The sequence below is a fragment of the Neolamprologus brichardi genome, chromosome 13, assembly GCF_056152115.1.
Source record: "Neolamprologus brichardi isolate AB-2024 chromosome 13, ASM5615211v1, whole genome shotgun sequence".
Taxonomy (NCBI): domain Eukaryota; kingdom Metazoa; phylum Chordata; class Actinopteri; order Cichliformes; family Cichlidae; genus Neolamprologus; species Neolamprologus brichardi.
This window is the reverse complement of record NC_142116.1, coordinates 22,350,980-22,364,820: the sequence shown is the minus strand read 5'-3', so window position 1 is coordinate 22,364,820 and position 13,841 is coordinate 22,350,980. Positions and strand designations below refer to the sequence as shown.

General features: G+C 44.2%; 1 protein-coding gene across 1 annotated transcript; it reads left to right on the top strand.

Moving 5' to 3' along the window:
* Window positions 1-1,379: 1,379 nt before the first annotated feature.
* Window positions 1,380-13,250, top strand: nid1a (nidogen 1a). The gene is made up of 20 exons (XM_006807664.3): window positions 1,380-1,643; window positions 3,204-3,506; window positions 3,584-3,810; window positions 3,885-4,174; window positions 4,385-4,525; window positions 4,710-4,961; window positions 5,235-5,435; window positions 5,551-5,784; window positions 5,979-6,116; window positions 6,814-6,942; window positions 7,324-7,461; window positions 8,576-8,695; window positions 9,153-9,374; window positions 9,491-9,663; window positions 10,162-10,288; window positions 10,372-10,543; window positions 10,717-10,874; window positions 10,956-11,079; window positions 11,786-11,898; window positions 12,451-13,250. Exons 1-20 carry the CDS (start codon window positions 1,440-1,442, stop codon window positions 12,573-12,575), a joined length of 3,591 nt encoding a protein of 1,196 aa, XP_006807727.2. The 5' UTR covers window positions 1,380-1,439; the 3' UTR covers window positions 12,576-13,250.
* Window positions 13,251-13,841: the final 591 nt, after the last annotated feature.

Genomic DNA, 13,841 nt, shown 5'->3' with positions numbered 1-13,841 from the left:
TAAATAAATAAATACAGCTGGGTAAATTCCCAGATGATTAAACATGCAACTATTTTGCTGGTAATACCTGAAATGAGTAAACAAAATCAACAGCCTATTTATGCAAGATAATTCATAATTTTATTTTGGGGGGGGGGGGGGGGGGGGGGGAGAGAGAGCTGTCATAACCCCCCTGGAAATTATGCCCCTCTGCTTGATTTCAGTTTTGCTGCCAAAAGTGGCCAAATCAGTTGTTAGCTTTAAGGGGCAATTACTTGTTGTCATGGGGCCAGGTATGTTTTTCCCTTAATAAATGAAATAATCATTTTAAATCATTTGTATTTCCTTGGGTTGTCTTTGTCTAAAAGTTTGATGACCTGAAGCATTTAAGTGTGTCAAATATACTCAGGGGAAAATACTTCGTAAATTATAAATTGTTACTACTTGTTAGGTCAAATTTACAAAGAGAACCTAGCAGCTCAGAGGAACAGAAGAAATATTTCATTTACACAGTCTCAGCAGGTTTGAAAAAGAAGTTAATGTTGGGTGTTTTATCACAACATTAGGCAGCTTCATAAATCACTGTCTTGTTTAAAGACATCTCATCCTCGTGGTATTTATGAGAAAACCGCAGAAACATTGTCTAAACATATCAGATACTTTGGAAATCATTCTAGGTCTTGCAGGTAATTTGTCATTGAAGATACTTTAAGTGCTACAGCAGTGGGTGAGTCTGCATTTTGGAGTGATGGTAAACATTTGCAAAAACCCTTTGTGGGGGACCATGAATACCAACTGTCAGAGCACTGTGGACCAAAGAGTTGGACGGTTCACTAAGCATCTCAAAAACAGCTCCAAGTTGAAGCATATTACTGTACCGGCATGCCTCTCATTATCCCAACTGGAGATGAGTCTGATAGCCTCAGCACATGCCTCAAATGATTAGTGTATGGTACAGTGCTTTGTGATATTGTCCTTTACATAATGTTTCAGTCAAACCGGGCATGGGGCTCTGTTGCCGGTTACTGGTCCATGCTCTGATGGCCTGCTGGCCTGTGTCCAAACCTGCAAATACAGCTTCAGTGTTGTCCCTCCAGAGACAGTGGCCCTTCTATTAAAACCACTTATAATCTGCACATAGTGTCTGTTTTCTACTGTATTGGCAACACTGTAATAATCCGTTTGAAGAATTTTAAATAAAGGATCTGCAAATGACCTTAGCTCTTCTCAGAGTTTAATTTGACTCAGTCAAAGTGCATGCCATTATAAAAAGAAAACAACAACAACAGCACCATACCATTTGTTTCAGGAACATTAATGAAAGCAAAGCATGGGCTACCTCTCACTGAAACTCCTCTGTGAGTTAGTGACCGCCCACAACTCTTTCTACAACTACTGGGTTGGATGTATCACTCGCGCCTTTAACGCAGGACTGCTTAGCTCCCTCTGAAAGACGGACCATGGGTTGGAAGGAGCAAGGCTGGATCGCTTGTCTGAGTTTTCTCGGACTTGTGGTCTCGGTACAGAGCATAAGTCGAGACGAACTTTTTCCTTTTGGTCCGAGCGCAAGAGACCAGTTACTGGAGCCAGGGAATGATCAGACGTACCGACTGGATCTGAGCACCCCGGTGTTGTTTTATGATGGCACTTTCGGCAGCATCTTTGTAAGTTAATTCTTAACCTTTTGATGATTATTATTATTAACATTAATACACTTGCGTTGGCTTTACTGGTCATCAAACGTCCGTAGTTCTTGCGCAATTGCGCGTTAGCCAGAAATGGAGTGAGTTTAAACAGTTCCTTGAAGTTGGAAAACGGAGTTCCAGCAGGGTATCACTTTTTCCTTGTCTGTGGAGTATTTGTAAATACTGGATTTCTTATCGCTGTATCATGTCGAAAGCATGTGCCCAGGCATTTCTTTGTTTCCCTCGAGGTTATCATTTTACTGCCGGTACCAAATACCAAACCTTATTTTGCAATCCATCCTAAAAACACCCAGTGATGAGACAGAGAACTTTACAGAGTGGTCACTGGGAGGTTTGTTTCTGGAATAAATGCAGTGAATCATGTAAAACTGTATGATTTGCTAGAATATTAACTGTTGGCCTGTAGTGTTTTTAAAAAAGAAGCCGCACCATTGTGTGGAACGGACAAACAGCCCTTTATTCCCGCAGTTCTGGTTTCAAAGAAAAGTGCTACATCTCTGTTTCAGTGCTGCATGAGGAAACTGTGCCATGACGCAGTGATTACACTAACAGATGCATTCGTCAAAGCTTTGCTGATGTTTTATGCATAAAGATGTTTCTACCAAGCATTCAAGCTCTTAAAATGAAAGTTTCTTCTTTAGTAAAGCTTGCCATTCATTCCACAGTAGCCTGTCCAGTCTCAACCCAGTGGAGGCTGTCTCTGCACGATCTCCTTAAATGGAGATCGTGCAGAGATAATGATTAACGTGATTAACACATGAGCCTGAAGCTTAAATGAAACACATGAATGCAGCGTTCACCAATTAGTCTGCTGACTGCCTCCAGGTTAACCTTCCATTACCCACCACAAACATATTTCTGCGCTGCAGTCAAGATGCCCTCAAGAGTTTTGTTTTCATCTGTGAGACGGTCTGCCCTGAACTGTCTCTGCCCTGGGGTGGGGGGGATGATTCTTCTCACCCTTCATGAGTATGATCCATTTTTTTACTGAGCACTTACATGTTAACCACTAACCTTAGAGCTCTCTATCTGCAGCACCTCTGTAAATAGGATCACTGATCATTTTCCCAGATCTACCCTCCATTTTGGCAGGAAGTTTCTGTAATGACATTTAGTGCGCAATCTTTAGGCTCTCTGGGGCTACTCATCGGGGGCAAGGACAGGAAACCTTTTGTTTTTTCCTTTGGTCAGGAAGTGAAGGAGCCCCCATGTCCAGTGTGTGTCTGGGCGTGTTTTCTTCACACGAGCGCCTTTTTCTTTCTTTTTTACGAGCCTCGCATGTGTTCCCACTGCAAGTGTGTAAAGACTGCGTTAAATAGCATCTTGTTTGTTCATTAGCACAGTAGTGGGACATAGCTGCTGACTCAAATCATTACTGTAATGAAGATCAAAGTGGGTCAGATTGTATCCCCTGTGAAACAGTTCAAGTTGTGTCAAGAATAAAACTGTGTACAACATCGCAGGGATTTCATTTCAGTTTCTGTCTTCTAGATTAATGATTTTAGCTTTTCCTTTCAGATTAATACCAATGGGTTCGTCGCCACAAAAGAGCCAGAAAGCGAGCTGACGTATCTTGGCAAAATGCCCCCAAAATTTGGCATGATTGCAGCTCTGCAAGGAGACCTGCACACGAGCGATGGCGTGGGGAAAGTTTTCTTCCGAGAGGACTCCAGTCCTGATATTCTACGCCGCGCTGCTGAGCACATCAACAGGGCTTTCCCTGAAGACGACGAAATCAATCCCACCCATGCTGTGGTGGTCACCTGGGTTGATGTCACCACCCATGGACTTGAGAGCAGAGGAGATAGCGGCATCAAGAAGGTGAGTGTCACATAGTTATTCAAGTAATCTCAAGTGGATGTGATCACTGACAGAGTCTATAATGTTTTGTTCCTCAGAGAAACACCTTCCAGCTGGTTATTGCATCTCAGGAGACCACCTCATACGCTATTGTCCTGTATCCAAGGGATGGGATAAAGTTTTCCTCCATGCTTGTGGGAGACACTAATGTAATCATGCATGCTGGTTTCAGTAAGGGTTTAGTCTGGGGTTTCCTCAGTTACAGCAAGGGACCATACTACCGCACCACCACTGATGACGAGCAGTCCGTGAGAGCTTTAACAGAGTAAGTGAGACGGTAACAATGACGGTTCTTGAAGACATGTTTTCTGCCCAGAATCTAAACTTTTCCCCCCACAGGGAGACGAACTCTGGCCTGAGGGGTGTATGGGTGTACGAGATTGGGACTTCTCCCTATTTTAGCAACGTGGCTCCAGGTGAGGTCCCTGAGCTGCCCACTGAGGCTCCACCACAAGAAGATGTTGACGCTTATGAGGAGTCCAGCGCTGCAAGGAAGCCGTTGTACCCTGACAGAGAGGTGGTAGCCTACCCTCCTTATCTGGGGGAACAGACTGAAGTCCACCCAGTTCAGTTCCAACCACAGAACCCGGAGGTGGTGGAGGTGGATGATCCAATTATAAATGTAGATGGTGAGTTTATGATGTTTTAATCCAACGAGTGCTTTTTAGTGAGCCGTTCACCCACACTCGCTGATGGTAGCAAGCTGGTCTGCAGCTCTGCTTCCTGAGCCATGCTGTCTATCACAGTGTATTTTGAGAGTGAGAGCATGTTGTATATTGTCTTATCAGCTGTTCCAGTCATGGTATTCTTACTGTTCCTACCGTTTCCCATGTTTTCAGTGTTCTCGTACAACCTTGGCAGCTGTACAAACAACAGAAATAAATGCTCCAAGTTTGGTGAATGCAGGGACTATGCCAACGGATACTGCTGCCATTGCATCTCTGGCTTCTATGGCAACGGGATACAGTGTGTGGCAGAAGGTACACGCAGAAAAGCATTTAAATATGACGTTTTTTATTAGCTGGTTGATGTGGAAACATTAGAAGAAATCTTAGCTGTTCTTGGATGAAATTCATTTTAAGTGAAGTGGGTTTGCACGTCTCTGTGAGTAACTTCAGTGGGGTGGCTGTGTTTTTGTTTTGTTTTCTTTGGGGGATTTTGCAGGAAAGCCACAGAGGGTGAACGGCAAAGTAGACGGAAGAGTGTTTGTGGGCAGGTCTCCTTCTCCGGTGGAGTTCGCCAACATCGACCTCCATTCTTACATTGTTGCGAATGAGGGTCGAGCCTACGTCGCCATCAGTGACCTCCCAGAGACTGTTGGGCCCTCGCTGGAGCCCCTGGTGTCAATTAGTGGTGTGATTGGGTGGGCGTTTGCTCTGGAGCACCCAGGCTTCAAGAACGGCTTCAGCATCATCGGTGAGTGAGAACAATGCTGCAATGAAGATATCTCATGATGTGTGTGATGTCTTGTAGTTTTTACAGGGTTTCAAAAAAAAAAACTAGTGGGAAGCATACATTTCTGTAAACAAATGTCAGCGCTGCTGCAAACACAGCTTGCATACAGCTGCAGTCTTCTGCGCTGTCTCCCTGAATTCCACTCGCATTACCTCAGCTGTAACAGAAGGCCACGAGACAAAGTTCATCCCGGGCCAGTATTAGAGTTAACATCCTCCTCTCTGGCCTCCACAGGGGGGGAGTTCACTCGGCAGGCTGAGGTGACCTTTATGCCAGGGAATGAAAAGCTGAACATCAGGCAAGAGTTTAAAGGCATCGATGAACACGACCACCTGATTGTGAGCACCAACCTGGAGGGCCGGGTGGCTGAGGTGCCTATTGGCTCCACCATGAAGCTCGACCCGTATTCTGAGATCTACCAGTACAACAACAACTGTGAGACATGACTTGAACAGAGAAACAATATTTCACCACCTTTTCTGATTTTGACCGAGACATAAAAGAAGTAAAAAAAGTTGAGCGTTTATAACGTGTCCATCTTGCCTTTCAGTGATCACCTCGTCGTCCACTCGGGACTACGTAGTGACTCTGCCGGATGGATCCAGGGAAACCAGGAGATTTCAGTGGCGTGAGACCATCTCCTTCAACGGCTGCTATCATAGCGAGACTTTGAGAGACATGAAACCTACACAGATGCTAAGCGTGGACCACATTTTTGCCATTTACGATCCTGGACAACGACTCATCCGATTCGCCCTGACCAGCAAGATCGGGGACATCAATGGTGAGAAGACTTTTTTGTTTTCCTGCCTTTGGTTTGAGCTCACTTCCTTCCTCAGGAACAACGTCCTGACAGAGAGATTATTTTTACCAGACAGGCTTTTTGTTGCTATTGTTAAATGATAAAAATAGGTATGTTTTGCTTCAAAAACCCAAAACAAAACCTGTTTAGAAATAAAATTCACCTTTCCTTTTCAGGAGGGCAGCCGGAGCAGAACCCATGCTTAACCGGAAGACACGGATGTGACACGAATGCTGTTTGCAAAGTCAGAGAGGGAGCAACGTTCACTTGCCAATGTGCTGCTGGTTTCAGCGGCGATGGACGCACATGTTATGGTAAGAACTGCATATTTAATCGTGTAACAAAGAGCAGTTAGAGTTTATTTTCTGCTTTTGGAAAAATCTAACTGTTTCCATATCTTTCAAACTCATCATTAAAATCAACCCAGATTTTCTAAAGCCTTCCTTCCTGACTAGGGAACAGCACAATCATACAATTAGCAGGGGGAGTCCCATAGGATAAACAAAGCATTTCCGACTCAGAGACCAGGTTAACAGAGCTAGTTCAAGCTCTATACAACCGAATCTTTTGCATTAGAGACCAAACAGGAAGAGGAAGGAAGAATTTCAGACAGATGCTATCATAAAAGTATTAGGAAATCTAATCAGGCTCTTTTCTTTGATCCCAAAACATTTGATAATGTAATGAAAAACTTATCTGGCAAACCAGACTTCTCAAACTCAAACCCAGTCCAAGACTATTTAAATCAAGTCATTTTGTTTACATGACTCAACGTCACATGTAAAGATTCCCAGGATTTTACATACATAAAAACAGGAAAAAGGCACTTGGACAGAGAGGCGATCTGTCCAGGATGTACCCCGCCTCTCATCCTATGACAGCTGGGATACGCTCCAGCCTCTTCTGTGACTCTGAATTAGATAAGCAAAAGACAGTAGACAGACGAAAAAAAATGTTATCAGTTCAGCATCTCATCACTACTCTTTTCTTTCTTTTTCTTTTTTTAATCAGACAACGATGAGTGCAGAGAGGATCCTCAGCGCTGCGGCCCTAACGCTATCTGCAACAACCAGCCCGGGACCTTCCGCTGCGAGTGCGAAGAGGGGTATCAGTTCGGTAGTGACCAGAGAACCTGCATGAGTAAGTGGCTTTTGTGTGCTGTAAAGTGCTATTCCATATCAGGCAAACCCCACCTGGTTCTAAGTAGGTAGAGGTGCAAACATAACCTGTAATAAAATTCATTATAGTATGAAAAAGTCTGTGGTGATTATTAACACGTGTAACAGCAGCAGCAAATTACTTTTGCTCAGCGCGGTGGCTGTAAAGTATTTTCTGGCATGCCCCCAAAGGATCCAACTTGAATTTCAGTTAAATAAATATTCAAGTATATTCATTCGTCTTAATTTCACGCCATATTTTTCACCCTGTTCCCCAACTTAAGCGGCTCTATCCAAAACCAGTCAACACATTATTTTTCTCACGCTGATAGCATTTCCCAGAACTTGTTCTGCTTCTCCTCAGAGGTTGATCGACCCGTGGACCACTGTGAGGCAGGCACCCATACCTGCTCACCCCATGCTCAGTGCAGCTACACCGGAGGCTCGTCCTATGTCTGCACCTGCCTACAAGGGTTCACAGGAGACGGTAGAAGCTGCCAAGGTACTGCAGACAAACATTATGCTCTCAGATTTTTTTTCATTGCTTGTTTGTTTGTGAGTTTTCTTTTTTGCATGTTAGTTCACCAACCTGCAATAAGCAGTGTTACATGTTTTCTATTATTAAATGAGTTTTTAGGTAATTTTACTGACAAAAAAGGCTTAAAGTTTGTTGGCTGCATGTAAGAATTTGCAGTTTTCCCTGTTTCTTCCATTTATAAAATAAAATGAAACAATTAAATTAAATAGTAGGAGCTTCTAAAGTAGGGGTGTGAAACATAAGGCCCAGGGGCCAGAATCGGCCCAGCAAAAACTCCACTCCGGAGTTTTAGAAACACAGTTTTAACTTTACTTACTATAACTTCACTTTATTTATATTTGTTTAAGTTTTACACCTTTTCCTATTGATGAAGATTCCCCCCACCCCGCTTTATACACAATTAAATGATGGAAATTTCCTGGGTTTTTTTTACTATCTACCACAGAAATTTATGGTTTTGTTTTTTTTTTACAGTGAGTTCACAGAAAAGGACTTTGTTTTCTGAATGAAACTTTGAATTTTATAACTACAGGACAGTCTGGGCAATGATTTTACACATTTGTCATGTAATTTCACTGGTCCGGCGCACTTAAGATCAAAGCAGCTTTAAGTGTGACCGGTCAAAAACGAGGGACATGAAGAAAAATCTGCTGAAAGTAAGGACTATGTTCAGTGTGGCCAAAATCACTTGATTCACCAAATGCATCCTTAGGAATTATTTGAATTGTTACACCATCTGCTCGGGACTGTGGGCGGTGAAGTTGGTTGCATAATACACCAACAGAGACCGAAGAGTGAAACATTAAAAACAGATGGGAATTTCATGTGTAGAGGTCCCGGGTCTGGGTGTAGGGTTTTTTGGAGGGGTTTTTCTGGTCTGGGTCCTTCCATTCTTTCCACATTTTTGCTTGATTTTCTGCTATTTGAGGAAAGTTTAAGTCAAAGGTTCGCCCAAGTTCTGCTGCATGGATCTCCACTCATAAAATTACACAGAAAATGTTCATATTTGATTTTTTTTTTTCTGCTCTCTCATCCTCCATCCATCCATCTCGCTATCATCTCATCCATCTGCCTGAAGACATAGACGAGTGTCAGCAAAGCAGGTGTCACTCAGACGCCGTGTGTTACAACACCGAGGGATCCTTCACCTGCCAGTGCAGGCCGGGTTACAGCGGCGACGGTTTCCAGTGCCTTCCTGGTAGGTGAACTCTCTGAATTGAACCGCTTTAAACAGGGTGTTATTTGTTAGCGTGCTTGGTTGCACATTCATTCTGGGGGTTGAAAATAAAGCCTGTGTAGTTACATGTTTGTTTTGGAGGTCCTTCACTGGAGTTCAGACAGCCGAGTAATAGTTTTTTGTTTGATGTTGTTTCACAAAATGGGTCATTTTCATTCACAGCCTTGTAGCCGTTTAGGCCGTAGGGGGTGTTTGGAAAATGAATTCCTCGCCAGAGTATATTGGTGCCAGCTGGAATCTGTTTCTCATTCCCTTCTGGAAAGCGCGAGGAATTTGTCATGCCTTGTGAAGGATGTGAATATGTGTAGCTGAAATTTAAATTAGAAGACTCCAAAAAGATAAAAGAAACAAGTTCGGGGAGTTTGTTGCAGGCTGTATTTGTTAATTTTTGAGTCTTTCTTTTCATATTTTTCTTCAGGGAGGACAAAAACACGATGTGAGGTTCACAGAGAGAGCGTCCTGGGTGTGTCTGGCCCACGGGGGCCGCGGCCTCCGATTGGCGCTTACATCCCCACGTGTGATAACAACGGTCAATATGAGCCCATGCAGTGCCATGGAAGCACGGGACATTGCTGGTGCGTGGACCAAAATGGACAGGAGATCTCGGAGACTCGCACCGGACCTGGCAGCAGACCAATGTGTGAGTAAATCACAGAAAGAGGTGACAGTGTCACTCACAGTGGCATTAAACAAAAACTATGGAAGCACAAACACTTCGGGAGTTTTGATGAACTGATTTGTGTGCGTCTCAATTAGGTATCGACCACAATACTGGGCTGCCGCCCGTCGGACCCCGGCCACGGCCCGATGTAGACGCCCTGACCCCAGGAACACACCTGCTGTTTGCCCAGAGCGGCAGGATAGAGCACGTTCCTCTGGGGGGTTACGACATGAAAAAGAACGATGCCAAGCCCGTCCTCCACCTGCCCGTAAGTTCATCTTTAAGAGAGGAGTTATTTCATAAATGTTTATGTGGCTTTTGCAGCAGTTTTATTCTTATTTTTAAGTTAAAGCCACAATTTCCTGTCAGGATTGTTTACTTAATTTAAATAATATATGAGAAAACAGTCACAAATAACTGCGCTCTGTTGTCCTAAAACTTTCTTCAGCTCTGGGATTTTTCCCATCTGCTTCTCGCATCCAAAGCTTGCACTTTATTGGGGGCACATGGTGACATTCAAGCTAATTGCTAACATCAGTCAGACAACTTTACAGTTGCAGTCTGCTTTTCTTGTTGCACTGATTTCCAAAACAGCTGGCATGAAGTCTGCTTGAGCTCCTCACTGTGTGACTCAGTTTGTTTGGATTTAAAGTCTCGACGATACCATCCAAAAAGCACATCTGCTCCACGTTCTGGACCGTTGTTGTGTGACGAAAACTGCACTTCAAAGGTTTGTTGTTTGCTCACACCCTCCTTGGCTCCACAGGAGAAGGTCATCATTGGTGTAGCCTACGACTGTGTGGAGAAAACGGTGTACTGGACAGAAATCACGTCTCCCTCCATCAGCAAGGCCAACATCGAGGGGGGAGAGCCCACTTCTGTCATTAGTTCAGGTAGTGTTTTCTTCACGCTACTGGTTCCACTACATTTTGAAAGAGGAGGTTAAAAAAAACAGAAAAATGCACTGTTTTAACAGGTTTGGAAAGCCCAGAAGGGATTGCGATCGACCACTTGGGTCGAACAATGTTCTGGACGGATTCCGCTAAGGATCGCATCGAGGTGGCGTCTTTGGACGGGTCTAACCGGCGTGTCCTCATAAACACCGACCTCGTCAACCCCCGAGCCATCATCGCTGACCCTTCCAACGGGTGCGTTACGATTTAACAGCCTGTTTATTGAACATAGTTTGAGTTAAACAGCACTCTCTGTAAAAATCTGCGATGCTCATTTACTTTAAAGAGCAGGTAACATTCACAAACAGATTGATATTCAGTGTTGCTGAACATCACAGCAGACTCACTCTTCACCTGTCCTCCAACAGTAACCTATACTGGGCTGACTGGAACCGTAAAGCCCCCAAGATTGAGACATCTTACATGGATGGATCCAACAGACGGGTGCTGGTTAGAGACAATCTAGGCCTGCCAAACGGCTTGACTTACGACCCTCACAGCTCACAGCTTTGCTGGGCAGACGCAGGTAGATTTCAGACGGGTGACTCATCTGTGAAACGGTGTCTGCTGTGTGCAATCAGCACTAATTACAGTCTCTCGCCTGCAGGCACGCATAAAATGGAGTGCATGGATCCAGGTCGGGGTAGTCGCAGTACGGTTTTGGAGAGGATCCAGTATCCTTTTGGAATGACAGCTTTCGGGAAAAACATCTACTACACCGACTGGCAAAGGTTTGATTTTTATTTTAAGAATGTTTTTTCAAACTCTACCTTTTTAAAACGTGAAAAATATATATATATATATTTCTTGCAGCTGGAGTTTGTTTATAAATGAGACCCACTGGTGTTGTAGCACCCAAGACACAGGGTTTTTACTTTTACCTGTGATTCAATGTGTCAAGGCAGAGGAAAGAGAGGGAAGGTTAAAGGTCAAAAAGCTGCCCACACTCAACCCCCTTTACATTCTCTGTGGCAGGGCTCAGACGCTCCCACGCTCGAAATTGTGGAGCTTCCTCCACATGTGTCCGGCTCTGTAAGTTATTTATTCCTGAGCGACTGCAGAAAAAAAGGGGAGGGCTTTGTGTGTGTGCGCATGTGTGAGTATGTGTGTGTGTTAGTGTGCACATGAGGTGAGGAGGAGTCCTAAAAAGTGACAGCTGCTTGCAATTTCTCAGCCCCAGACGTCTGCGAGTGACCTCCACAGGGCCTCCCTGTGATCTCGCCAGGGCCGCAGAAAGGTTGAGAGGAGGTGGTGTGGGTGGTGCACACTTAAACAGTTTACAACAAACTATGTCATGTTGTGGCTAAGAAACCCACCCTCATCACCCTCTTTGGCCTTACTCAGTCTGTAGGAAACATAAGGAGGCCGGACGGATGATTGCGCAAGCTCAGATAGTCCTGGATTTCTGAACTCCTGTGCTGACTGTGTTTGCAACAGGGATGCTGTGATTGCAGTGGACCGCTATGCCAGCAGGGAGTCAGATGAGTTCCAGCCTCAGAAGCGGACCAGGTTATACGGGATTGCCACAGCCTATGCCCAGTGTCCTGCAGGTAGGAAGTTGTGATGACACATTCCCCTTCAATTCCCCCTCTTCACATGTGCGAAGCGAATCTTTGCATGGTATCTAACCCTGATGTTCAGCTCCACTTTAAAGCCGCATGCAGAAACTGCTTGACCCTTGTATATTTGGGGGCTACCTTTGAGGCCAACCTTATTATGCATTCCTTTTCCTTTTTGGGACCAGGCTGACCTAGTTGTGACCTCTGCAGGCTCTCTAAAGAATCCTTTAGAGCACTTTGCAAACAAAACAAACAAACAAAAAAACATGAGTACAGTTCTTAATCTTTAAGCAACTGGGGGAATTCTTCCAGCTTGTATTTATTATCAAGCAAAGGAATGACTAATGGCACCAGGCAACAGCCTCTCTTCTAGATAAGGTTAAAGCCAGGGAATGCAGAGTCAGGGGAAAGGGGCCTCCAACATCTGGAGATTGCTGCGTGCTTCCTTTGGATGTTTTTAGTGCATTAATAACAAGCAGTGAAGAGGCTATTTCCCACCGATGCCTGCTGTAAAATGTTTCCTTTGTCCCCTCCGTCTGTCAGGACAAAACTACTGTTCTGGAAACAACGGTGGCTGCTCCCACCTGTGTTTAGCAACACCAAACGGCCGTTCCTGCAAGTGTCCCGACAACGCGGCTCAAGTGGGCTGCGTCGAGAGAGAGTACTGAAAGGAGACATCCGGCGCTCCCGGAGTGGACAAGTTTTAAATCCGGAGCCCCTCAGCATGACTAAATTCTAACTGCTGCAGAACCAGAACCGCCTCTGAAAAGCAGGGGTGAACTTACTGTGCCTTTTTTTTTCTACTGCTCACTGTTATTGTTACCTACATTTTTTTTGTGTGTGTGTTACATTTCTCATTTATAAAATCACAATGAACTGTAAGTAGAAGCACTACCATGGTGACCTTTTTCCTGAGTGCACGAAAACTGAGAATGAAGCTCGAGGGAATGCGTAATTCTAATGTGAACTTTATCAGAGCGGTAGATGACGTCATCTCATGCACTACTGCACGCTGAACCTGGGCTTTTTCTCATGGAAGTGTTATTGTGCAACAGGGTAGGGGGGAAGCTGGTGGGATGAGTCTAGATGCTGAGCAGAAATGTGAGGGAATAAACATTTTTCTGACACCGTGGGCTCCCGAGTTTGTTGCTTTACAGCGACACCTTGTGTTAGGTAAGTGAATTACAAATATTCATATCTGGTGCTGTTGCGGTAGGTGTCGCCATTGTATAACCTCAAAAAGGGGATGCCTTGTGATATACAGTACCTGCCATGGTTGAATAAATAACTTGTCTTGCAGATTTATATGTATGAAAATGTAATAAATGTTTATTCTTAAACAATTTCTGCGCGACTTTTATCGCAGATGACTTATACACAGGTGCCATTATACACCATTTCTTCCAACAGGCTTATTTTTAACAAGCTGTGTATTTAAAGACTGTCTCTGTGTGTGTGTGTGTGTGTGTGTGTGTGTGTGTGTGTGTGTGTGTGTGTGTGTGTGTGTGTGTGTGTGTGTGTGTGTGTGTGTGTTTCTTGTCACATGACTTTTTTTGCGTCTGCTTGGATGATGCTTCTTCTTTCTCAAAAAGGATCAAGAAAAGCTGCCACCCACGCAGTCTGTGTGCTGGAGGGGGGAGACACGTACGTCAGTGGTGCATTAAGGGGGCTTTTAATAAACCCGGAATATTTTTATCATAAAGACTTGAAACCTGATTGAAAACCTGCTTCGAGCCGCAGAAGTCCTATCCAAAATATCAGTGACTGTCATTGTCTAACAATAAAAAAATTCTGGCCATTAGTGCTGTGCAAGACTGCAAAATTTGTTATTGATCGGACACAAAGTAAATATTGGGACAGTATTTTCAATATACGGATACTTTTAATCTATAAAGATTGTGTGTGTGTGTGTGTGTGTGTGTGTGTGTGTGTGT